Source organism: Ambystoma mexicanum, chromosome 5q, assembly GCF_040938575.1.
Source record: "Ambystoma mexicanum isolate Mex_15411 chromosome 5q, UKY_AmexF1_1, whole genome shotgun sequence".
NCBI classification, from domain to species: Eukaryota; Metazoa; Chordata; class Amphibia; order Caudata; family Ambystomatidae; genus Ambystoma; species Ambystoma mexicanum.
This window is the reverse complement of record NC_090933.1, coordinates 1,012,472,727-1,012,498,690: the sequence shown is the minus strand read 5'-3', so window position 1 is coordinate 1,012,498,690 and position 25,964 is coordinate 1,012,472,727. Positions and strand designations below refer to the sequence as shown.

General features: G+C 41.8%; 1 protein-coding gene across 5 annotated transcripts in view; it reads left to right on the top strand.

Annotated features, from left to right (window-relative positions):
• The window catches only part of CSMD3 (CUB and Sushi multiple domains 3), a 3,270,409-nt gene that overhangs the window by 1,246,366 nt on the left and 1,998,079 nt on the right, over positions 1–25,964 (top strand). For 3 of the 5 annotated variants that reach the window (XM_069621531.1, XM_069621529.1, XM_069621527.1), the window contains one exon: positions 3,875–3,952. The exons of the other annotated variants lie outside the window; for them this stretch is intronic. In XM_069621531.1, coding sequence (XP_069477632.1) covers positions 3,875–3,952 — 78 coding nt within the window. The remainder of the gene's footprint in view (positions 1–3,874; positions 3,953–25,964) is intronic. 5 annotated transcript variants of the gene reach the window in all.

Here is a 25,964-nt window from a genome sequence, read left to right as displayed (position 1 = left end):
CCAATGTAACAGTTCTTGTTACTTTTAGGAAAAACTACACACATATACCAGTGAATTTGCTCTATCTAATAATGAGCAAGTGTAAATGCATGCACACCTGTTATATTCGTCCCATGTTTAAACCTGTAATGGATTCATTTGCAGAATATGTACCACTCGCACACACACTACTAATTTCCTAAAATAACCCCCAAAAAAGAGAACAATGAAATACGGTCCAATATGAAAGAGCTGTTAGTTAGCCCTGGGAAATTAGTTTATTTTTGTAGGTTCGTATTTATAGCAACCCACCAAGCCCTCGGGCATCTGGACGCTAGTTACACGGAAAGTTACAGTAAGTGCAATAGAATAGTTCACACGGAATAGGACCATGCAAGGGTCACAAGCATGAGGGAATATCATGAGAATCCACTCCGGCAAAGCCTCAGCTCATTGTACAAGAGCTAAATCAGGTATGTGTGCAAACATGAGTGACAATAAAGTATGACTGAACATTCTGGCAAAGCCTCGCCTCATGGTAGGCAGGGCTACATCAGGTATGTGAGAAAGAATCAGTGACAATAAAGTATGAGTGCACATTTTGGCAAAGTGTTGCCTCATGTTACTGGGATACATCCGTTATGTGAGCAAACATGACTGACAATAAAGTATGGGGGCACATCCTGGCAAAGCCTCATCACATGGTACGGGGATATATCCGGTATTTGAGCAAACATGACTGACAATAAAGTATATGTGCACATTCTGGCAAAGCCCTGCCTCATGCTATGGGGGCTAAATCAGGTATGTTAGCATGAGTGACAATAAAGTATGAATGCACATTCTGGCAAAACCTCACCTCATGGTAAGGAGCTACATCGGGTATGTCAGAGAGACAGAGTAAGATATGTTGCAGGTATGTTACAGGTTTAACATAGGCTAAGAGGCAAGTAAGGTGTGTTGCACACATCAAACACGATTAGCAATATGTAATAAAGCCAAAATGAGCATGTTTCAACTGTGTTGCAAGCGTGGCACCAGGCTAAGAAGTCAAATCAAGTGCATTAGGGATGCAACCAAAATATCAGCTCTATGCCTTGTGGAAGTCATAATGTACCACTGAATGCCTCTTTGCCTGTAACCAAGCTCTTGCAAGTAACAGCGCCTCAATGCCCATGGGTTACTTGCGTGCTATATAAATATAAATAAATAAATAAATAAGTGCAGTTCACAATCTGCAGGATCCAACATAAACCTTATGGCATAAACGGTAGAGCCTAAATGCACACTTTGTGAAGCCTCACCTCATGGTGCAGGGTGCTATGTCAGGTGTTCAAGTGGCCATTACAGTTACATGTTAGGAAGTAGTGATATAGTTACACAAGGTAGGTAATTAAGGCAGATATAATGATGCACATGGCTCGGACATAGGTCTGCAGGAAAGGCTTTGAAAGACTCACCCCTCCTGCTATATTAAATTTGGCATGGTTGGCGTGCGGGACGCCATGAGCAGAATAGAGAAAGATAGTGTGGTATATCATCAGGTAAATGTTGTAAAAGCCTCACCCTGTGATAGGGTGCTACAAATCAGCAGTACATTGGCTGCAGGGGTTATTAGGCTGTGGTATTATGGGGGCGAATGCAGTGACGATGTTTGCCATAGTTGCATATTTTTGGATGTTTGGGGGAAGGTGTAATCTTGGCCAGTCACTGGGTAGTCACTAGGGTTGGCAGAACAATGCAGTAGTAACAGTTAGATCCAAGTCGGTCCATACCTTACTGAGTGCACACCTGGCCGGCCACTTGCGATGTACGGACAGGCACAGACAGGCTCCTGACTTAACTGTGTGCCTTTGCTCTTTAGCCCTACTGCCGGCTTTGCCTGCCGGCTCTGGGTTGCAGCGGAGGATTGGCCAACCGGCAACCAATGAGGAGAGCTTGCAGGAGAGTCTTAGAGGCAATGGTATAGAGGACAGAAGGGGGAAACCATTTTGGAGAGGAGGTTTGGCTCTGTGACAACAAAGAAGGAATTGATCCTAGGGCAGCCTGATCTATCAAAGTGCCTTGGAGTGCTCATGAGGCTCCTGGTGTTAGATTGGCAAAAAGCATCAGATGGATGGTTGTACGTTAGGTCTTCGAGATGGATATTCACCCGGAGCAGCAGAGTGCTCGTTGGGGTGAGGAGCTGTGCTGGGGGATTTGTGGTAGCAGCTAGGCAGGCACAGGCAGGCACATGCAGGCAAACTTACCTCCAGGAAAGTCATGGCACGCATGTTTAAGACTGTACTACTGTGGTGGTGACTTCACATTCGTCATGCCCAAATTGCTTTGCCTCTACCACAAAAAGAAATGACATTTACCCGTTACCAGCAGTCCTGCTGTCAACTACTGGATTACAGAAGAGGGGGTAGTTGTATATCATATAGATGGACTTTTTACATGTTAGTCGGATGGTGCTTCTTTCTAGAAAATGGTTGGTAGAAAATAGCATGAACCCAAAGTACCACTGCAGTGGAAAAGAGACTCAAGTTTGTTCAATCACTTCCGGTCAAATGCTAGCACTTTGGTGCTAGAAGATGCCAGTGCAGTGTAATTAAGTGACAGTTTAAATAATGGTCTTTCATTTTTTTTTTCTTTGTTATGCCTGGATATGTGAGTTTGTATTTTTGTATTTGTTTATTATTTATATCGCGCACCTAACCCTGAGGTAACTGGGCGCTGGAGAAAACTTATTAGTTACATACATGGAATAGTTGGTGCATAAATGGTTAGAATCACATACATGGAAACAATGTATGTAACGTTGATTATCACTGATTGATTGAAAGTGTGAACTTTGTTTTAAATACATTTTTTAAATATACTTTACTTCCACAACTAATAGAATGCTAAAGGAAACACGAATACATTACAAAGATAGAACTAGATGCAGACATTTCAATAAAACATATACGCACCTGCGTAGTGACTTTACTTTAGAACAACGCGTCAGCCATGTGAACCGCAATGTGCACGCATATGCCATTCAAATGCAACTCTATGAACCCCACTGTTTTTTATTGTTGGAGTGAAGGGAGCATTGGAGTATTGAAAGTATTCTAGACCTCATCTGCTGACAGCTTAGCGTTATCTATGCCATCTATGCCAGGGTTACTAATATGCACACGGATAGGGAGTGAATATATGCACATGCCAAATGCACATGGCTCATGTCATGGCAACCACACGCACGTTGTACATAGTGTAGTATATACGAGCTAGATAATGTTTCCATCCTTCTCGTCATGCACCATATGTGCGCACTGTGGTCCTGTTTTGCAAAGCGTATTTTAATGGGACCTACCCATTGAAAAACGCCTTAGCCAATCAGGCCCTGCATATATCGCAAAATCGAGTTTGTCTTTGACGTGAAACGAGGCCATTCTTTTCACAGAGACAGCACATCGTTCATGCCCCATCCCCCCTAAACTAAACGATATTTTAGTGTGTAGTAGAGCAACCCATAAAAAAGACTAAACTGTAACCCAGAGCCGAAGTGTGTGGTCATGTGTAGCCTCCCACCGTTACCTGATGAATGTGGCACCATGTCCCAGCTTTCCCTAGACACCAATGTCATCACGTGTGTGCACACGCGGGGTTCTAGTGATTCATTTCTGGCAAACGGAGCTAATTCAGCATGATCAGATATACGCATGTTCATCACGTCCATCATGTGTGCCTGGCACCCCATCTCACTCCTTTCTGCTGCTGTGTTTGCTGCGAGGAGACTGTTTCGGATGGTTGCAAGACAGGCGTCTCATTAACCGACATGTCGCATACTAACAGAACGTAAACCTTATGCTGCCTTGTGGACTGTTTGACCTGATCTCTCTTTATTGTTTGTTTTCTTAACTAGTGAAAAAGTCCATAGATTTTAAATCTAGAGGATTTAAATTGTTTCCAGGGAAAGACATCAGCAGCAAGTTTTCTATCTGTGAGTGCACTCCTCTTTTTTTTGCTACTTGTTCTAGTGCAATAGTGACATTTGTGATGCGAGTGTATTTTTTATGTTCATTATGTTTCCTTTTTAGGAATCATAACATTTTGTGTGCCTCAAATGTGATTACACTGTATGCTAGATTGCATGGTGGTTTTCATATGTTAAATAACTTCAAGAACAATGCAAATGTTGACAAAATTGAAAAGCGACCCAAAATATAGACTTAAAACAAGTATTACTCTAGAAAGATGGACCTTGTGAGGCCACCAATATGATAAAATCTGCATGTATGGCCTTGTCTTAAATATATGTGCTATCATCTATTTGGTCTGCAGCGTGCAAATCTCCAGATGTTTGGACTACAGCTTGCAAAGGGTTGATGGGAGCTGTAGTCGAATACATCCGGAGACCCAATGCATCTGATTGATTTGCAAACAATGTATGTAAATGCAACAATCAAATTGGCTTTTCACTGTTTAAGGTCTACAATGTAATCAATGTCTGCATGTGCATTGTGAAGACAGGCATGTTTTCCTTAATGGATCCAATTATTGTAAATGCTTACACCCTAAATTGTAACGTGTGTTATTAACCATTTCAGACCTGCATGATATTCCTTCCTCACAATTATGAATGCATGCCTTCGTGCGTTTGTGCCCTAGTAATTTGTTGAAATGGCCATATTCCCTAATGTTTTTTTTTTTTTTTTTGCTTTATAAGTATGAGTTGCATATCACATGGTTATATTTGACAGCTGGCTCAAGAGACCAAAACGCATATCATCTGTAATTCCTCTCAATTACATCGCCAGGAGATGTCTGGTTCTCACATTGAAGCATCACTGTGTACAGACTATACAGCGTGGCAGTAAATAGATATTACAGAGCGGAAAAGCAGACACATTGGTTAACTCAAATTGCTCCACATTAAAATAAACCCAATTGACCAAATTTGCAAAGCATGTCATTCTAGGTGAAAAAGAATGGTGTCAGCTGTTCGTCTCCCAGAAACTCTATCCGAAAACGATTTGACGGGTTGAAAATGCAAGCATTGTTCTTGTACACATAAAACACTATAATGTATACACTCCTTCTCTAGTTTAATGGTTCTGTTGATTTCTAGATCATAGGGAAAAGGGAGTACATACCTTAATTGTTATTTTCTGTTATTGGTTAAAAATAAGCGGCCAGCCCCAGTGTATAAGGTTGAAGGTACTTAATGAAAAAAAAGAAAATATACGAATTTGCACACACATTAAAAAAAGACAAAATATAATATTATTAATCTACGATATTCAATGGTATGCAAGCAGAACATTATGAATGGCCACATTTTGGGCCTGATGCATGGAATTAGCTGTATGGAAAATCAGCAATTTGCGTGCCAAACCGCAGACAACATCCTGTTGCAGATTCATGTACTCGACTGCGCTGGATTTTTCATTTTTCAGTTTGCATGGACTTCGCGCAGGCTTGGCACGTCACTGCGAGAGGCCGAATGCCTTGCGCGACACACCATGCAGAGTGTGGGCATGGCTTGCGGAGAGGGTTGGGGGTGGAACATGGAAAATGGAAAAGAACAACGGAAAAAGTGAGCGTTACGAGGGACAGGCCCCCAGCCAGTCCATCAAACGCCAACGATTGCACGGAATGATACGTATTCATGGATCCGAAAAAAGCATTGGAAATGGCCATGCAAAGCCCTCATACTATCCGTATACAAGCACTTGTGCTTAGGATTCACCATGCAGAGGTAAAATTGGATGTCAGATTTAGGGGTGTGTGTATGCAGCTGGGTCTCCGATTTAACTTAGGGATGCACTTACGCAGTGTATCAGGGTGCATGCCGGTTTATGGGGGTTTGCATGCAGATTTTCTGAGTTGTACCCGAGTTACGATAAATCGTTTGTATGTTGTTGGGGTACCACTAACAGTTACAAAGGATTCTGTGCAAGCTCCCCGGGATGCAGGCCTGCTTGCGGGGGACCCCACGCACTTTTTGAAGGATGCATCCATTTGCACCTGGGGGAGAACGCAAAAGTGTCTGTTCTGGCTATTTTTGCTTGGCGAGTCGGGGGCTTTCCTGTCGCAACTTGCACGGTTACTTTGCGCGAACAATTCCATGAATACGTGGAGCACCCATTTTTTTTTATCTGCCCATAGTCTCACGCAGTGTTGTTCTTGGCACGTGGCCCTTGCGGGATTAATGCATACTTTCCCATGAATCAGGCCTTTGATGCACAAGCTTGAAGTGTATGTCTCATTTGCATCAATGACATTACAATTAAGACAGGGCATCTAGGAAGAGGCCAAACACTTTTAAGCAAATGTAAGTGCTTTAGTTTCAATAAACTCTCAAGCTATACATCTATCAAACAAGAATTATGTTCTGGGACTTCTACCCACTGACAAGAACTGGCTAACAGCAGAGGGTTGCAATGCACAATATATGTTATCTGGAGACTGCACAATTTATCAGACTATTACTAAGGTTCTGGATACTTTGAGGTAATGGGTCGCTTTTTCCTGATTTCATACATTCTGCTTTAAGTTACGGGTACCAAACTGCAATGGTGCTATGTTGTGAATAACACCGTCCTCGTGGATTATTGATATGGGCTCATATGCAGTTACAGAGTTTACCCTGATGAATATTAGTGATTATTACCTGCCGTATTATTTTTGCAAAATCAATGCTAGTTTCCTCCTTACTCATTAAACTAACACAAAAGGGACAACCACACACACCTATCATTGTTGTAGGGTCTTCAAAGGCCTTGGAGTTCTGATGTCACTATTTTCAGCATATGACCGCATGCCCTTAAATACGTCACCATGTGCCAGGGTTGCATTCTACTTGAACTGGACTCCTATTCTGATAGTAGCATCCTTGGCTGGGTAATGTGATAACCGCTCACCTTAGAGCTGATTACATTAAGTCCCTTGCTGTTCTTAACTCATCTGTCAATCTATGTGACTGACATGTATCTGTTACAACTGCTACTGGTAAGTCGTGGAAGACTCCCATTAGAGAAATCAACTCGGTGTATCCTGTACAAATATTCAAAGCATTACACACTACCAAAAAAGTCTTTAAAACGGGAGTGTATGTTTGTCTGGTAGTGAATAATGCACAGTACATCCAAATGACAATGTCTGTATAAGCTTTCAATCATTGTCAAAGAATATTCGTGGTAAGGATGTCAATGCATCTGGCAAAGCAGCACACGACTATTTTGTCGAATGCAATCCAGTGGGTGAGTTCCTCGAGCTGTAGAGCAGATGGCAGGTTGACTAATTACACATACCAGATACAGGAGACACATAACAGAAACATGAGAACAGTCATTCAACCATGGGTGGATACAATCCTCACAGGATCTTGTTTGTCAAAAATGGCATGCCGTTGTGATGCCACACGTGCGCAAAGGGCTTAGCCATAGAGATGTAGGGTTCAACCCACTTCACCTGAGGTGGAATAACGCTCTATATGAATAGCTGCACCCAGTCCATAGAGCCATGGCAGATATATCCCTTCAGCTTCCACTCCTTGTCTCAATGCATTACTCAGTTAGCTCTTGCCCTCAAGAGAAATCTTGCGGGTTCCTGAAGCAGACCATGAATATGTTGTTGATATCCCCTCATGAGTATAAAAGCAATCAGAATCAAGAACGGCCTGTGAGGTGGCAACTCACCTAAGATGGATTTTTAAGGATACCCGTTTGCTGTTAAATGCCTCTAAATTGCTGTCCATGTCTGGCTCCTTTCACCTTTTGTCATCCAGTGCAATCCCACCACATGATATACATTTACTCACCGATTCACAAAACGTGTTATTCTATAGTGCCAAGTGCTCATTGGAAATGCATGCACAGGTCTATTAGCTCTATTAGCTGCAGGAGAGGTAGAGTGGGCACCCCCTCTTCTTAAAGTCACCTCTGTTGGAAGTCAAGTACGATGAGAAGCACACCACTGCTCTCAGGTCCACCATGTGCAGTAATCTCTCTTGAATAGAAACGCTCATGCTCATCATGCGTGTTCTATTACTGAAACTGCTGCTTTAAGACAAACGTGTGCCTTCTATTCAATTCATATGAATTTGAAGGCTGGTTTTGAGTCTCGCTTGCCCGTTTCGTGTTGTTCCACCTCCTGAGCTCAAGTCATTATTCATATCAAGCGGATTGCATGCATAATATGAGGGGGCGAATGTGAGGGTCACTTTCAAACCCACATTTCTAAAAGCTGGGCGATACTCATGATATATAATTTGCTAAGGAGACCATTTATAGACCAACAAGCAATACTTTTTTTGAGAGCGCAACAAGGTTTGTACACAAGAAAGGACACATTTTCCCCACAGTTGCTGTTAACTGTTGGACAATGTCATAGAACTAATCTTTCTGAGAGTGTAGGAGAATCTGACATTTCAAAATACAAAGAAACAACAAGGTTTTCTATTAGCTGTTTGTCAATCTACTTTTGTATATCAACATCCAAACAGAAATGTGGTATGGTATGTCAAGTGTCAAAAGATTGTTAGATGTTGTTAATGTTAACAATAAATAGGAAGGGTGCATACACAAATTAACTTTTTCTTTTTGTTGTTTTTGTTTTAATGGAGGGTGGAATTCCAAGTTACAAATATCTTCTATCATTCGGAAAAAAATACAAATCTGAAGCCGCAAACTTGGGATCAGAGGGTTCATGCAAGCAGAGAGTTTGGGTCTCATTATGAGTATGGTGGTGCGGGGAATAAACAAAGGGCGATAATGCAGTATTAACTCCATTACCACTGCATTAACACACTACAACTTTGGTGGTGAGGCAGAGGAAAAAGCTCTAGAAAAATGCTCAATGTAATGCCGCCACCTTACTGACAAACATGGTGAAATGACCACCTGCGGTCATTCTGCCGGGCCAAGTGACACTGGCCCTCATTTGGACCCTGGCGCTAAGTGTTTAACGGTGCCGTAAAAGGCTGCAGCGCCATTAAACACTTAGCGCCTTACTACGAGGTCCCTTTGCGGGACCCGACCTGAACGGCTGGTCTAGACCAGCAGTTAAAGTAGGGACCCGCAAAGGGACCGTGGAGCTAAGTACGGTAGCGCAATTTGCGGTACCGTACTTAGCGCCTTCCCCAGTCCCATTGAGCCCTATGGGGCAAAAATGGGAATGGGGAAGGGCCAATGTTCAATGGGGAATTACCGCCCCGTCAACCTTGGAATGGGGTGGTAATTCCCCATTGAACATTGGTGGACTCGTTACTATACCGGCACCAACCATGGTGCTAATAGCGCCATGGTTTAGCGCCAGTATCGTAATGAGGGCCACTAACTCGATTCCATTTGGTGGTATTTAGCACCGAAATACCACCAAACTTGTAATGAAGCCCTTAGAGCCAGATGATCATACAAGAGTGTTTCAAGGAGTGACTAAACAATAATTGATTGCAATAACAATGATAACAATATTTTAATAATGCCATTGGGCCTCATTTTAAGTGAGGCGGTAAGGGGTTAACGGCGCTGGTAAAGACGCCAGCGCCGTTAACCCCGTACTGTCTCATTACGAGGTCCCCTCGCGGGACCCACTCTGCACGTCTGGTTTTACCAGATGTGCAGAGCAGGTCCCGTGAGGGGAGGAGGGAGCAAACAACGGGCCGCTCGTAATCGGCCTGTTGTTTGCTCCCTCCCCCATTCCCATTTAGCCCCATGGGGGCTGAAATGGGAATGGGGAAGGTCAGGGCCCGGGTTCCTGGAGGGAGGAATTACCGGGCCCTCCAAACTCGGAATGGCCTGGTAATTGCCCATTCTGGGGACCCGGACCCAGACCCGATTTTGGCGGCAGCCATGCCGCCAATAATGGCATGGCAACTGCCAAAATAGTAATGAGACCCATTGTCTCTATTGTATTTGTGCAGCAATGCAATGCCAGTTGCATAAGTGAAATTAATTCCACAAAATGATTTAAACTGTAGTCAACACAAATATTTCTATATCCTATTGTTGAGAGCACCTCTACGATTCAGGGGTGGGCAAGACTTCAGACCAGCTACAACATATGGATGCCATTGTTAAATCGGTGTGTTGCAGCAATTTACAGTGGAACAGGAGAGCAAATGACCTGCCACTCAATCCCACTCCCAAATGGCCATGAGGCTGCTCGGCATTATGGGTACTCTTAACTCTGGGATGACAGCTTCTAAATGTATGTCCCCTGGTAGTAATACCCCTGACTCTGCTACTTCGAAGTTCTTCGAAGTTCTTCAGCTTGGCTTGAAAATGCATTCCTTGTGATGGTTACAGTGTTGTACTAGGCTGGATTCCCCTTGGGATGAGTCCGAGCTCTCCTTGCAGTTAACCTGCACAGTACAGGCCAATACAAGTGGTACAAGTGCCAATTTCTAATTAGATTTCTTTGAGTTTATGTGATGTCATGGGAGTTTTGTGAAACATTTGAAAGAGGCAAATGAACACACGGATCCAAAATGAACTGATTTTATCTGAAAAGTAACCAAAGAAGATCTGGGAAACATTAGCCAAAAAATTGTCACCAAATAACAAGAGAAAAATAGATGGGACCAAGAACCGAAACTTGTGGGATACAAATCACGGATTCAGTATAGAAAGGATTTGATAATCACAAGCCAGGAACAGTGATCAGAGTATGTTCCATCAAAAAGGTAGGTTTTAAGAGTTTTTTTTAAAGTTTTTTTTTTATCAGAGGAACAGAAAGTTAGGTTCTGTTCAGAGTGATACTGGGAGGAAATTTCAAATTCTGGACGCTTGAACCCCAAAAGTACTAACGCCCTGCCTTTCTTTGTGATATCTTGGGATATTAAGGTTCCTATCTCGATTTCGTCATAAAAGCCGTGGTGTGGAATGGAGGCTAGAGTGAGAGTCCAACTAGTGTATTGACAGCTTTTTGGACAAGTCACATGCTTTCAAATATAATCCACTTTCTTACAGGGAGTCAGTGCAGGGAGCACATAGCTGAGCTGGGGAGACATAATCATATTTTTTTTAAGTTTCAATATGAGCCTAGCTGCAGTATTCTGCACTCTCTGTAGACGTGGTCATAATGCATTGAGAACTAGAATGTCATGAATTCCCATCTGGCAAGGGAGTGACAGCCTTGGCTTTTTTAATGTTTTTAAACAATGCAATAACACAGGTAATTCCTTCCCAGAAAGGGTAGAATTCTAACTACCGAATCACACTCTTTCATTACACTTTATGCCAAAAGCATAGTGTAGATCTGTGCCCTGCTGCTTCAGGCTCCTGAACTGTAACTCCTTGTCTCCGTTACTCTGGAGCAGGTTACTAATTCACTTGGTGAATTTATAAGGAAGGATGTGGCGAGCTCTGCCCCATACCCATCCGAGGGTAAATTGTAGCTGAACTGCTGCCTGAGCAAGACCTGCTTCTTTACCAGATACAGTGATACCAAGGAGCTCACTAGATGGGAAGGAACCTGCAGTTGCTAGCCAGCATCCTTTGGGTTTGGTCTTGTCACTGAGCCCCCGGAGTTGGACTCATGGCAACTGCAGAAGTAAAGCAGTGTATTCCTGCATTTCTACTGTGTGAACTGCATTAAATGGCTCATAATGCATTCTAACAGAGAAGACCCACAGTGCTGGCTTTGGTGCTTCTTTGAACCTCTTCAAACAGCTCTTTCTGTTCCTCAAAACCAATTCTCTGACCCACCTCTGATTGCCCCTGCTCAATCATAAACCATATCTTGAACCTCTACATTGCTGACTCCTGATTGAATGCAGACATGACCACCAGTGTCTGATCGACCCATATCCGTCAACTGCTACATCAAAACAAAATAAGTTGTGTCTCCACCTGATTTGACAGCTGCACCCCTTCTGGGACACCATAACTTGATGCATCTGAACTTGGTGCAATGCACTCATACAGTGCTGAAAAGTCTTATCTGACATTGTTGAATGGCCAAGCATTGTTTAAAGTACTGTTTTAAATCCCCAGCCATCCCTACCCAAGGTTAATATGTTGGTGACATAGAGTCTGGTTAAGTACCCTTTTATACCTTTGTTTCCAAGAACAAATCCTTTTTTTTACTATCATTGATGTGATGTTTTGCCTTTTCCTCCCTTACCATCTGCATTTCAGTTTTCCAGAACAGTGTGGGTTTTTGTTAGTGTTTCCTTTTGTTTTTTGATTCATATATTGATGTGCGTGATATTCCTTTTTTAAATTTTGATTGGGTATGCCTTTATTTTGGACTGTAGTACTATTGCTGTTTGGTTTACTACTACAGGGATTCTATTTAGCAGTACTGATGGCCTGGGACGTCACTAGAACATGAATTTAGGGCAGATCTGCCTGTCACCATGCGTCAGTCCTCAACAAAACAATCTGACCCATCAAGAAACAGGGTGATACCACACCCTCGTCAGGCACTGGAAGCTCAACGGGAACAAGACCCACCAGGAAAACACGCAGACACTCAAACACACCACTGTGCTAACTCTTGCCTCTGCACCAACACACAATAGAATGCAGCTACATTCCTTGATTAATTTGGCCTAGCTGCACACATACTTACACACCTCCATGTTCACCTCAACAGTCTTTAGAATGCAGCTTTACCCCTCAAAACTGTCTAACTGCACACATAACACCATTAGTCTTGCTGCGCACATTCTACTGATCTTACACAACCACCACATCACACCTATGACTAGTATGCAGATACTCAACGCCTATTGCAAACTGGATACACACATACTGAGTGCACCCAAGCACATTTTACTACACTACTCTCTTTACTGACCTGGACTGCGGCCCCCAAGGGCGTTCAACCCACAGAGCTTTAGAGTCATACCAATGGTAAAAAGCCCTATACAAATGGCCAATAACATAACAACATAACATAACATAATCTCACATTCATACGCCTCTTAAGAGTATACCCTGCCTTCAGCCCAAGTTACCATGAAAGGGGAAGGTGATGTATCTCATATATGTGCCTGTTTCGCCTTTATAATTGGGTTCACTGTTGTTTTTTTAGAGCTATGAACGGTGAGTAAATGGATTAGCCACTGCACATCCTTGTACTTCTGTGGCGGTAGTAGTCATTTCAGCACACAGAAGAAGCTTGATTATCATTGAAATAAGAGCAAAGACAGGAAATTACACAGAGATGTATTTAAAGAGCACACATAAGAGAAGAAAAGTGTCAACGTATCAATAGTATCAGAATGAACATTGCAATAAGAAGATGTGCTTGCATCAAATGTCTGCCATGAGAGAGAAGCTAATACACTTGGCTAGATGAGGTCCAAGTGTATTGTGCAAAATAGATTAAATTGTGTGAAAGTCAAAATATAGAGAATGACTGGACCACAGATATTTAAGATGAGACCCTGCAAGTCACTAACATGTGATAGAAGATGGAGACATGCTACATGGTAAGCATTACCAGTGATGAGAAGCTAAAGAGATGAATAGGTAGAACCAGTTTTAGGGGAGAGGAAGGTCATGTTAATATTCATAACATCTTGTTGAGAAAAGTAGGATAAGGAGACAAATGGTATGATGGGGTAGATTAGCAGAAATAGGGAAATACACAACACATCTGAGGCAATCATGTGCAAGGAATTAAAACTGACAATGTACATGAAAGAACAGGGACACAATGGTGTAGAAAGAAATCTAAATAGATGTCAGGGAACGAAAAAGAACAAAACAGTTTGTCGGGAATTATAAGGAGTGAAGACAACATATTTGTCATATAGGGTTGCAAGAGAGTACAGGTTTGTTGAGAAATTAATTTACAGCAGTTAGCAATCCCCAAGTTTGAAATTAAGAAGTTGCAGTAATAGAAGCATTTTTGCATATGTTTCAATGTATTTTGGTGCATTGAGGAGGCACTTGGCGTTCTTTCTCACACTCCATTAAAATGTGTACAACATTTCATACTCAGAAAACGTGGAGAAAAAGTACATAAATATAACACACTTCATTGGTAAACAACCCACCTAAAATCTAAATAGAATTTCATAATCTATAAAAAGCTAAAATCACTTAGAAAAACAATTCATTTTAAACAATCATCAAGCATAATAAGTCAATTAATTAATGGATATGTATAGTTAACTTGGAGCCATATATGGAAGGCTGAATCCGTCGTCATAACATAGGATTCTGCAGAGAAAAGGGTACTCCAAAACTTTGCAGTGGTAAAAAAAGAAAGTTTTCGCATTGATCATACAAAAAAATAAAGGAAAATCAAGAGTCCCGGAGCAAGGTAAATTGATATCTTTACAATGGTGCATTGCCATACACTAAAGATCCCTGAGCTAAAAACGTTTGGGTAAGCAGTCACTGTGAACGTGCGTATTATATAACAGGGAGTCTGTGGAGCTCCAACTAAATTTAATGTTAGAGAACGTTTTCCAGTCTCACTGCGCCAAGACAAAGAGTATGGAGAGACTGCTTACATTACAGATTTATTGAATGAAAGGTGTACAGCCTGGCACGTGTTTCAAGCAATCCTTGCTCTTCCTCTGAGGCTTATACTTATTGAATATAAAGTATATTCCCAAAAGAACAAATTGTGGCAAAAGAAAAACAATTTTAAAAGAAAAAAATGTTTCATTATGACCAAAAATTATGACATGGACAATTAAATCCGAGTGGGGCAGGCGGTATAACAAACCCAAATAAAGAGGTGGTTCCCCAGTTAATTAGCCCAGATGTGCAAAAGTTACAAATTTGAAATAAACCAAACAGTATACCTACATGGGTACATACAATCATACATTTATCATATAAAAATATATATGAAAACATTATAAATACAGTGAATTTGATGGATTGCAGATGCAGAGGAAACCATTGATCAATTGAGATGTTTCATCATAGGTAAGTGAGACTGGAAAACGTTCTCTAATCTACTATTACCGTGGAGTACTTAGGCAACGTACCCATAACTCCCGGCCACCTGCTGCCTTCCGAGTGCTTATCTTATTTTGCAAGTGCAGCGTTCCATCTTGGCTTTATTTGCCCACTCCCCCTTTTTTTAAATGTAATTTTAACACAGAATTTACTGGTGGACGATTTCCAAATAGATATTAGAGACGGCAATCCAAGTTCTAGTCTTAAAGCCTTTATAGAAACAGTTCTTGTGAGATTAATAGCAAACAGAGGATGTTGACCTTCAGTGTTTGCAGCCAATGGACTGCACTAAGGGGGAAGGCCTCCAATGAGTATAGGATGGTAGGAATAATTGCCACCCGGTATGCCATAACTAGCGCTTTTATAGATCTCCCACGTTTTTGGGTTATCACCCTCCTTATTGCTAACCATTTACTCCCAACTTTGGATAATATCTTCTCCTCTAAATGCATGAAGGATGGGGAGGTCTGTATGTAGACACCAAGGTACTTGTACATATGGACTGATTCTTTTCGCACATTGTCTGAAAACGGATTGAGACACAGAAACTGGAGACAAAAGGACAATGACAGATTGAAAGATGGGTTGTTAGTCATATAGATGATAGATAGACAGACAGGCATACCTGTTGGGTTGAGGTCAATTGGGCACGGTGAAAGGAATAAAGAGATACAACATGATTAATAGCTGATAGCCTACTGAGCAGTGACTAGTGGAGGCTAGAGAGCAAAAAATAACGTAAAACAAATCAAAAGAAAACAGCAGCAGTAGGAGGAACAAATCCAATATCAAAATGGGCAAGATACAATGAGAATAGGAACATCCATTTTGCAATATAATAGTGTTACATTCCGCCAGGCATATAGTTTAGTAGAAGAATCTGGGGAAGTATTGATAACATAGGCAATGGGAAAATGCAAGTAGAAAACAATGGTGAGATTGAGGTTCACACTTTGTTTATTAGTCAGATCAAAATAAAATAACATGGGTTAAAAAAAGAGTAAAAATAGTTGTTGATGAACCCGTTCTTGGAAGGTTAAGAGGGGAGGGAGATGTATGCCACTGGCTGTGAATGAATTAAATAAAGGTGGTGTGGAAAACAGGGAACAACCATGTAGAAAACAAGCAAGGATCAGTGCAAGTGAACAACATTTCAAAATAAGAATAAAGGCATTAAAATGTAGGTCGCGTACAAAGAAACCAAGAAAAGAACTACATTGAAATGTAGGACAGCATTATATTAAATCAAATGAAGCATTTATATTCAGGGTTTGTTTCGGAGATGGTCATAGAGACTGTCTGAGAGAAATCAAAGGAGTCAGAACAAAAAAGAATGTGTTTGGACATCCCACTGAATTAAATCGAAATTGCATTTATTAGAACCAAGATGCCTAATATTCAGCATTATAGCACACACAATAACAAGACAAAACCAACTGTTAAAACCATGGTTATACATACATCTATCTATTAATATACAAGTCCGAATGTGTTTGTTTGTGGCAAATCATTGCTCCTTATATAATTCTACACTTTTTCACCAATCTGCACCCCATCTAGCATAGTTGCCTGTTAGGACCCTCTGGACATTACTGATTACATGACATAGGGTCACCCTTTTCCCCTTTCCCTGGATTTCAGCAAAAAGTCAAAATGTGTTTTGACACTCTTGTGCGTCGCAGGGCAGTCTTTCAAATCGATTACTTTTTAAATATTTTTTTTTTTTCCAAACTGTAATTTCACTCACTACAACTTTTTGGGCATTACTTGAATCTGATAATACAAGACTTCCTGGGAAGAGATACAGAGATTACAACATTTGGGACAATATCATCCATTCTGTCAAAGCTCAGAAGACAATGAGAAGGTTTCAAATGACAAATGCCTTTCCCCTCGCAACCTCAAGAAGTCTTTACCTAATGAAATTCAACAATAAATATGCTGCAAACATATTTCAACAGGACAATGTTATCCATAAGTATGTGATGCAAGACAAGAGATGCAGCGATGCCAGGTTATCCATGTCTTTCGAAAAAAGGCAGTTTTGCCTTGCAAAAATGCTCATCCAACTCCTAGCTCCTTCAATAAGAGGATAACCCTCAATGATGTGATCCCTCATGGTTATTGGCACACATTCCATATCATCACCATGGGGCAGGCGGTAAGAGATGAATGGGATTTTCTTTTTCATCTCTATACATCTCCAATGGCATGCAGCATCACTTAGAAAGAAATGCCAGGAAAACAGACATAGTTGGCTCAGCAGAGTTTGTTGTGCCCCAATTTGATACCCCGGCTACAGATATTTTGTGTTTCATTATATTTCTATCTCAACAATCATAGCTCCTGGGTCAATTTTTGTCAGTTCTCACTTGTAACGTCCCAGGAAAGGAACTGGAGAAATTCCATGTTCTACCCCATAAAAGATCAGCCCTTGTATTACCACAACCACCCCAGCCCTACCAGCACAGTCTCCGGACAGTGAACATTGCTAACCTTTCCAATACCTCCTCCATCTGTTACCTGTGTGATTAGAAGCACACGTTTATGTCTTCTTCTACAGGAGGGATCTGAGTCCAGTCCAAAGCAAACAACCCGATTTTAAAAGGCATAATCAAATTCGGATGAATACAACAGAACAAATGTCCTTATCAAGAAGGATAGCAGAGGGAATGTTAATGCAGAATATACAAAATGTAGTGGAAAACGTTGTTGCATACAAGAGTTTCCAGAATTCGACATGTATTCACTTTCAAATTCCCCGAAGGCTGTGGCAGGCCTGGTGGGTTGTTGCTAGTGCCACTTGGTCTCGGATCACTGCAGACTGCTGGCTCTTGTTAAGGCACATTTTCTCCATTTGTAAACATCTCCTTTGGCACAGTGACTTCCCTACACCTCTGGAGGTTTACTTCTGTGGCTCCTGATTTCCATCAGAGAAAATGAAACAGGAATATATAGTATTTTGCATTTAATTCAGGGAATATTAGTGTATATTAGTCCGCAGGGGTGGGGGTTGGTGGTGATAGCCTCTCAGTCAATGAGGAGGCTCAAAATGGGGGCATTACTAGCAGTAATCCCCCCGCTCTGAGCAGCCTCAGGGCTGAAGGCCGCCATCTTCCCCCACCAGGGAATGAAGCAAGTGGTGTCCCACTTCCCATCCCCCCCACTAAACCCCCATCCTCAGAATTCCCTCCTCTCCCCCATCCCCACTTACCTTTGTTGTAATCCATTTCGGAAGCAGACATGCTTAGAACACTTATGTCCCCAGCGCGTCCGTTCCCTATCTGCGACAGGCCATCATGCAAAGGAAGAAGGGACAACTCGTAGTCCCTTCTCTCCTTTTCATGGTGGCCATTTTTTGTTTACATTTTTAACGGGAGCCATGGAAAGAAAGAAAGGACTACATGTAGCCCTTCTCTCCTTTCCATGGTGGGCATTTATTTGTTTACTTTTTTAATGGGTGCCATGGAAAGAGAGAAAGGACTACATGTCGTTCCGTTTAATTTTTTCAATGGCCGTCATGGAAAGGGAAAATGGACTTACACAAATATTTCAGTTTTGAAACGCCAGAGCGTAAGTATAGTACAATATGTAGTCAGAATTTAGAGTTTAGAGTGCTTAGAGTTTACCTTCTTTAAAGGGAGGCAGTATGCCCTCACAGCTCCCGCCAGCACATTTTTTGCATGTAACATGTCACATAAAACATTTGACAGGCCACTCCACTTCTATTTAAATGAATGTCCTGTTGCTCTGGGTCACACCTCAAACAGCAAGCACCCATTGACCCATTAATGAAGCACAAACAGTGGACTGGCAATTCTGAAAGCTATGTGCGTTACGTGCATAGGTTTATTCTACTTCTCCTCTCTCATGAGCACTATGCATGAATAATCATCCTAAATGTATCAAGGCATTTTTACTTTCCACTAAATGCACTGTTAGGCAGTACAAATCTTCATAAATGTGGTTGTGCATGTTTGCTATGTTCCACTTTATGCAATTTAGCAAGTAGTACACGGGGCAATAATTCTCAATTCTTCAGTATAACCACATTGTTGAAAGGTAATTCCTGTATAGACAAATGTTCAATGATTTTTGTCACAAAGGGATTTGGTGAAAATTGAAACATTTTGCACAGTAATACACTATTACGCCGGCTGAAAGAAAACTTTGTACACACCTAGAATAAAGTATTTGTGTGGATGAATATTAGTGCTATGAATTATTTTTAGATCTACTTTCACATGGATATACAAATATATAAACAGATCTCATAGAGTGGTACATTGGGCATAATGGGTAAAAAACCTATCATTTTATCCACCAGTTCCCTGACCCAGATTATTTTCTTTCCTCAACCCTAATGTCCAGCTCTACATTACATGTCTCACTCTCTCCCCTCTCCCTCACACTCTCTTTGAAATTCTCACTTTCTGATGACTCTCTCTGCCAGGTGTTTGCATCTGTATCTAATGTGCCCCGATCCTTCCTGTAACTCACATTCCATCTCACCCATGACACTTTCACACGCTCCTATTGCTCTCGTCATTCCTAATAAGCCATGCTCTACACCACAAACACTCACTTTGTCCCTATCAGTCTCCTCATTCTCTCGCTTCTCCCTACCCATAGCCATGATACTGCAACAGGTATAGCGGCAATTGAATCTACACAGGTAGTAACCGTGATGACTGCATATTCCCAGATACTTAAAGGCTTTTCACACAGCCAGTGTCCAGCCCTGAGGACCGAGTACGCTCCGAAATGCCTTGGCAAATAAGATTGTGACACACATCTGTGGATGCACAATGCCTCTTTATGCAATTAAGGTCATTGGGAAAATTTGTACCAAAAGACTCATGGACACTATTTCTGAAGCTTTGTGAAACATAACAGGAACAATCAGCAAAAAGCTGCAACTTCTTCTGAGAGGACAGCATGAGCGTATCATGAACTAGGAATTCCTTCCTAGTTTGTTTTTCGTTTTTGGATTATTACATTGCATGCCACCATGTTGTGGAAGATGTTGTTTTCATCATCTATTGCACCAAAGGCATCTGGTATGACCATATGCATATTATTTCCTTTGCAAATTGGTGTACGATGCAAATTGGTACCACAAGTTGAATTAATCCCTCCAAGTGGTAGTGTTACATGTCAGTCGGTACCATCACTGCAGGATTTAACAAACCAATAACAGTTCAGTTCAGTCTAGATTCATTTGACATAAGAGTTTAGCACAATAACACAAATGACACAAAACCATTAAACACTGCAGTACAAAAGCGTACACAACTCAGAAAGCTAAATTCAGAATTAGAAAAAAATAAATACATAAACCACCCAAAAATTGCTAAAAATAAAGCACATTTCAAACCAACATTTACATTCAAGATGAAATTGATTGCCTGCTGGCCAGCCACGCCTGGGAATTAAACTCTCTAATAAAATATACAGAGTAAATTTTGACCGTTGATCTGCAAATAGTCAGAGCCTCAATTAGAGAACAGATATTAAAGATCTTAAACAATGAAATTAAATATTTAGCCCTCTTAGCTCTATAACCTGCACAGAATAGTAAAACATGTTGGATCTTCTCGTCCACTAGACCACATACCTGGTAGACAGTAGAATTACAGCCAGACCAGTTTCTTGTGAATGTTGCCACACCAAAGATTTTCATCCTAACGTGGAAGAAAAGGGCCAGAAGACAACCTCTAACATGTCCTACCCATGGGAGGGAACTTTCCCCCATCAGCGGCCAGAACATGTAAAATAGCCTCTCTGAATTCGCCCAATTTGGGTATTGCCCAATTTCTCACCAAAAGCAACACTGATGTAAAGGAAACTTAATCCATTATCAGGCTAATTCCACACTCCAAATGGAGGGAGCCATTTAGAAAATGATTGATAAACCTCAGTAATTGCTTATATTCTCAATTACTGTCAGAGATTGGCAGTCGGAGTAACCCCAAATATCAGTCCCAGAAATGGCAGAAGATATGGACTGCATATTGTAGATTTTAAGGGTCAGCATTTCAAATCCACTACCATGTCTGACTGCAAACTTCCCTACTACCTCTTGGTATCTCTTCACCAGATAATCATATTGACTGACCTGCTCCAATCTTTGGTCCTCTATAGCTACCACCAGTTTGTGAGAGTGCCAGAGTTTTGGCCTGAGAACCATTACCTTTATTTTTCCTCCATTTAACTCCAGCCCCAGATGTTTACACTTGGCAATGAAGCGCCCCAAAGTGTGCCACAAACACTTTGGGGTAGTGGCAAGCAGGAAACCATCATCTGCAAAAAAAAAAAAATAAACAGGATATCTGACCATACTCAACCTGGGGGCATCTGGCCAATTTAATGCAATCTCCTCGATAATTCTTTGGTGTAGATATTGAAGAGGAGCGGGGCAATGACACATCCCTCAAACTCATCAGTCAGCTCACCACCAAATCCCCAATGCACTGACACCGTATTATCAGTGTACAACTGGGAAATGACAGACAAGAGTTGAGCCCGGATGCCCTTCTTTTAGAGTACCTGACACAATATGTAGCAAGGTCTTCAGATCTATGAAGATCGCATATGGATTTACTTTTTTGAGGGCAGTATAGCTTTGAAGAATCAGAAAGCGGCAGAAACTCTGGTCAATAGCATTCAATCTAACCAAAACCCTGCTTGAAGGTGACCAATTAACTGGTTTGGATCTACGGATGATTGGAGCTGGTAGAGGATAACTTTAACAAAAAGTGTGCCAGCAGTATAATATAGGGACATAGGATGATAATTGTTTGGCAAATCTCTTGTAAAAAATTGGGACACTAACCGCCAATGCCAGGAATGAAGAATGGTACTAGTGCTTTGTGCAGCATTGGATTAATGTCAAATAACTGGGGCCCAAACTAGGGGCTTGTCCTTATATGAATCTGCTGGCATGACATCTGGCCGAGATACTTTATGGGACTTTAGAGCGTCCAGAACCTTTCTAGTTTTACCAACTCCTTGGACTCCGCCAATCTGGCTTCCGCCCCAGACACGGGACCGAAACCGCCCTACTTGACCTGAAAAACCAGATGGACGATGCTAGAGACTTGGGTAAACCAGCACTTCTCCTACTCCTTGACCTATCCGCGGCCTTCGACCTCGTGGATCATAGTGTCTTATGCCACCACCTTTCCTCCACTGCAAATTCTCCCCAGAGGCCACGGCCTGGATCATCTCTTTCTTACAAGACAGAACCATGCAAGTATTCTCTGACCTAGCCGCCGCATCACCAACCATTATACTTTGTGGTTTACCCCAAGGCTCCTGTCTCTCCCCCACCCTATACAACATCTTCACATGACCCCTCTTCCTCATCCTCGACGCTATGGGCATATCCTACACCAACTACGCCGACGACACGCAGATCCTCCTCACTCTCACAGGGAACTATGACACTGACTCCCTGACCCTCAACAACCTCTACAACACCATCTAAGCCTGGATGGCAGACAAAGTCTATGCCTCAACTCTGACAAGACAGAACTCCTCCTGGTAGGTTCCCCCGACACACTAAAAAATCTAGATGCCCAATTCAGCCACTTCACCATTGACTCCATTAAAATTCCGGTCTCTCTGGACTCCAGCCTATCCATGGATAGACAAGTCAGCGCAATAGCCTCAGCAGCTGCATATCATGCCAAACTTATCAACGCAGTCAGACCCTTTCTCTCCAAAGAGAACTGCACCAACATATCCAGAGCCATCATCGGCTCTAGGCTAGACTACTGCAACATACTCTTTCTAGGAACCTCCAACAACAACTTAGAGAGACTACAAGTAATACAGAACAATGCTCTCCAGGCAGCCCAAGGCATTGCTAAAAGAGAACACATCTCTGAAGCCAGAAAACTAGCCCACTGGCTCCCAATAAAGGAAAGGATCATATTCAAAGCCCTGAAACTGACCCACAAGTGCATTCACCTCACTGCTCCAGCATACCTCTCTCAAAGGATCCACCCCGTCTCCACTACCAGGCCAACCAGATCACCATACACCAACATGCTCTTGGTGCCACTAGTAAAAAGGGTAAAAGCGGGCGGATCCAGCTTCCCCTATCTAGCGCCCACTCACTGGAATGCCCTACCTCCCACTATCCGAGGGGAGGCCTCCCTCACCACCTTCCGCAAAACTCTGAAAACTACCCTCTTCACATAAGACCCGACACACCAGCACAAATACTTATCATATATGTTGTAATATACGTCCCAATGCAATATCTGTAACAACAGTATGATATCTTGTAGCATTCATAATGTGTTATCAATCGCTTTCATGCCTGTACCATGTAACTAAGTTATTGCAAGTAACAGCGCCTCAATGCCCTGGGCTTCTTGCGCGCTATATAAATATAAATAAATAAATAAATAAATAAATAAATAAATAAATGTGAGGATGAAATTCCACTGACCTGGTACCATCACATCTGCAATGTTCACATTGGGGGAAAGAAAATCAGTGGATGTTACTTCAGGGGCCTCATACTGCCCCTTAAAATGTTACTACCATAATGTAGGACTTATCATGCCTTTCCACTTGTCAAGGCCATCCATTTCCTTCCCAGACAGCAATTTCCAGAATGTGGACGGTTCACTCCTCTTCACTGCATCTATTAGCTTATCACAATTTGCTGACTCAAAACACATTTTCTTATTCTTGGTTAGCAATTTATAATTAGCTTGGAGCACCCGTAGCCAAAACTTATCCACGGCTGCACCGTCGAGCAGGCATGCCATTAGTTCTCTTTTTGAGGCCCTGCAATCTTCACCAAACCACCCATCTCTTGAACATATTGGGTTTTTAACACCACTAGGCTTGCAAGCATGACAGAAACTGGGAAAGAGAATCGACCAAACTTTTGAACTCATTTAATATAAGCTAATCTGGAAAAGCTGCTGCAATACCAGGGAGAGCAGTCATATAGATTTTTCTTTTTCATCTCTGGTAGATTAAACTTGGCCCATTTAACAGTACAATGAGCGTGGCCTGCAATCGCCACATCAGAGACTTTCAAGATCGATGTTTCACACATTGGGAACCCTTGCATAGCAGCGAGAGATCAATGATCACTCTCCTGGCGATCAAGTAATTCAAAGGTTTTAATTAAATCTAGCGAGAATTAGAACATAGTCAATGAGGGGCATGCCATCATGCCATCATGGCCATCATAAGTTTTCTTAGCCAGTATGTTGGGCGGGATACGTCAGTTGCAAGCCCTTACATTTAAATCATACAGAATACAGGCTCTATCAGCAGCATTTGTATGGGTTTATATAGGATTCTCACCCATAAGAAATGGGAGTCCCCAAACGCAATCTTGGTCATACCATACCTCATCTAAGATTTGCAAAGGCTCGAATTGTTAGTTATGATCCACTAAAACCAAGATTTGAAAGGTTGTGTCCAATTTGGACTCCCAAAATTGGATCAACTCCTGCATTAAAGACGGTGCTGCACAAGAGGAATTCCCATATGGTTTGTTGAAGACATTAAAGATCAATAGATAGTGCTTTGCTTGCAATTTCACTATTAAATTCTGAAGGTCAAGGGAAACCAGCTCATGGGCTACTATATCCCAATTGAGGCTCAAGTTAACCCATTTGAGTAGTCCTCCTTGTGGTCTACCTTTTGGGCCTTTCTGGGTTAGGACATCAAAAACTTTATCCCGGATCCATGGATGAAGATTCTTGGAAACAATGCAAATCAAAGCCTTGAACAAAGCTACACCAATCTTTGTTGATTACATGCTTCCCTGTCCCAGCAAACATTCCACCCCAGCATAGAGCATACAGCCTCATCTATAGATTCCCTCCCAAAGGCTAAGCTCCCAACTGGGGGATTGATTCCCTTGGAATTACAGTTCAGGTTGTACCTACCACAGGTACTTAGTTAGTCCAATTCGTCCAACCCTGGATAAGTCACCATGTGGTGCTTGCAATCTGTTTGCAAGCCTCCTTGTGTTAATTTCTGGGCAACCAGATTATTAGCGCCCTGCAGGTGCAATCTCAGTGTTATTGATGTCTCTAGCGGGGGTGTGTTTGAGATTCAATATCAAGAAGCAGGTCCCTTAGGAAACTTTTAAGTTTGATCTTAGCACAATCATTGTTACCATTTGGTATATGTCCCCTAGCACAATGAGTAATATCCCCCTAATAGCTGACAAACAGCCCCTTATATGCCTAATCCAATGGATTGCTTTGTTAGTTATGGCTTATTGATTTTCAAAACTGACCAATTTAAGTCTGTAGATATTATTAATGTAGATCTGCCATGCTGTGAAACTATATATACTATACTCAGGAAAACAAAAAGAAGATCACGGCAGACACAGAATGTCGATATTGCGAATAGAAAGCATCTATAGTTATGTATGGAAATAGTCACTAATCACTAGCAAGCAATCAGCACTCTCTAGCAATGAGTGTTTTAGCAAACCCAACCCTCCTAGCTGCTTTGCTCTACTGAACTTCTATCTAGCCATCAGCCAGCTCTCTGTCTACCCTGAACAGAACAGCAATCTACTGTTATACAGAATAGCATTCTAGCGATGAGGCATTTAACAATTGCATGCGTAGAATGCATTCTATGGCATTCTATGGCAAACAAAATCTTATGGCTACGTGCATTCATATTTCAACATAGCATAATAGTGTACTGTACTGGGACACAGTAATACGTTCTTCTATATTCTATTCTAAGAAGAGCAAAGCATATTGTGTAACATTCATGTCTCTCGCATCGAGACAGTCGAACTTCAGAAATCCGAATACATAGTCAAGGCTATTTTCGCAGTGAAGGCTATAACTGATAGTCTGCCAAGAGTCACTTTATTATGAAAACTTCTCTTCCACTGTGATCAGAGTCAGCTCATTCCCCTCTCAGCGGTCATACAAAGCCAGATTCATGATGGGCAAAACACAATAGTGCTTTGAAACACTACATTGTGCGCTCTACAAAATAACAAGCTAAATATATATTTCTACATGGCTCTCAGCAAATGACAATCTATGAGAGCTCAAAACAAACTAT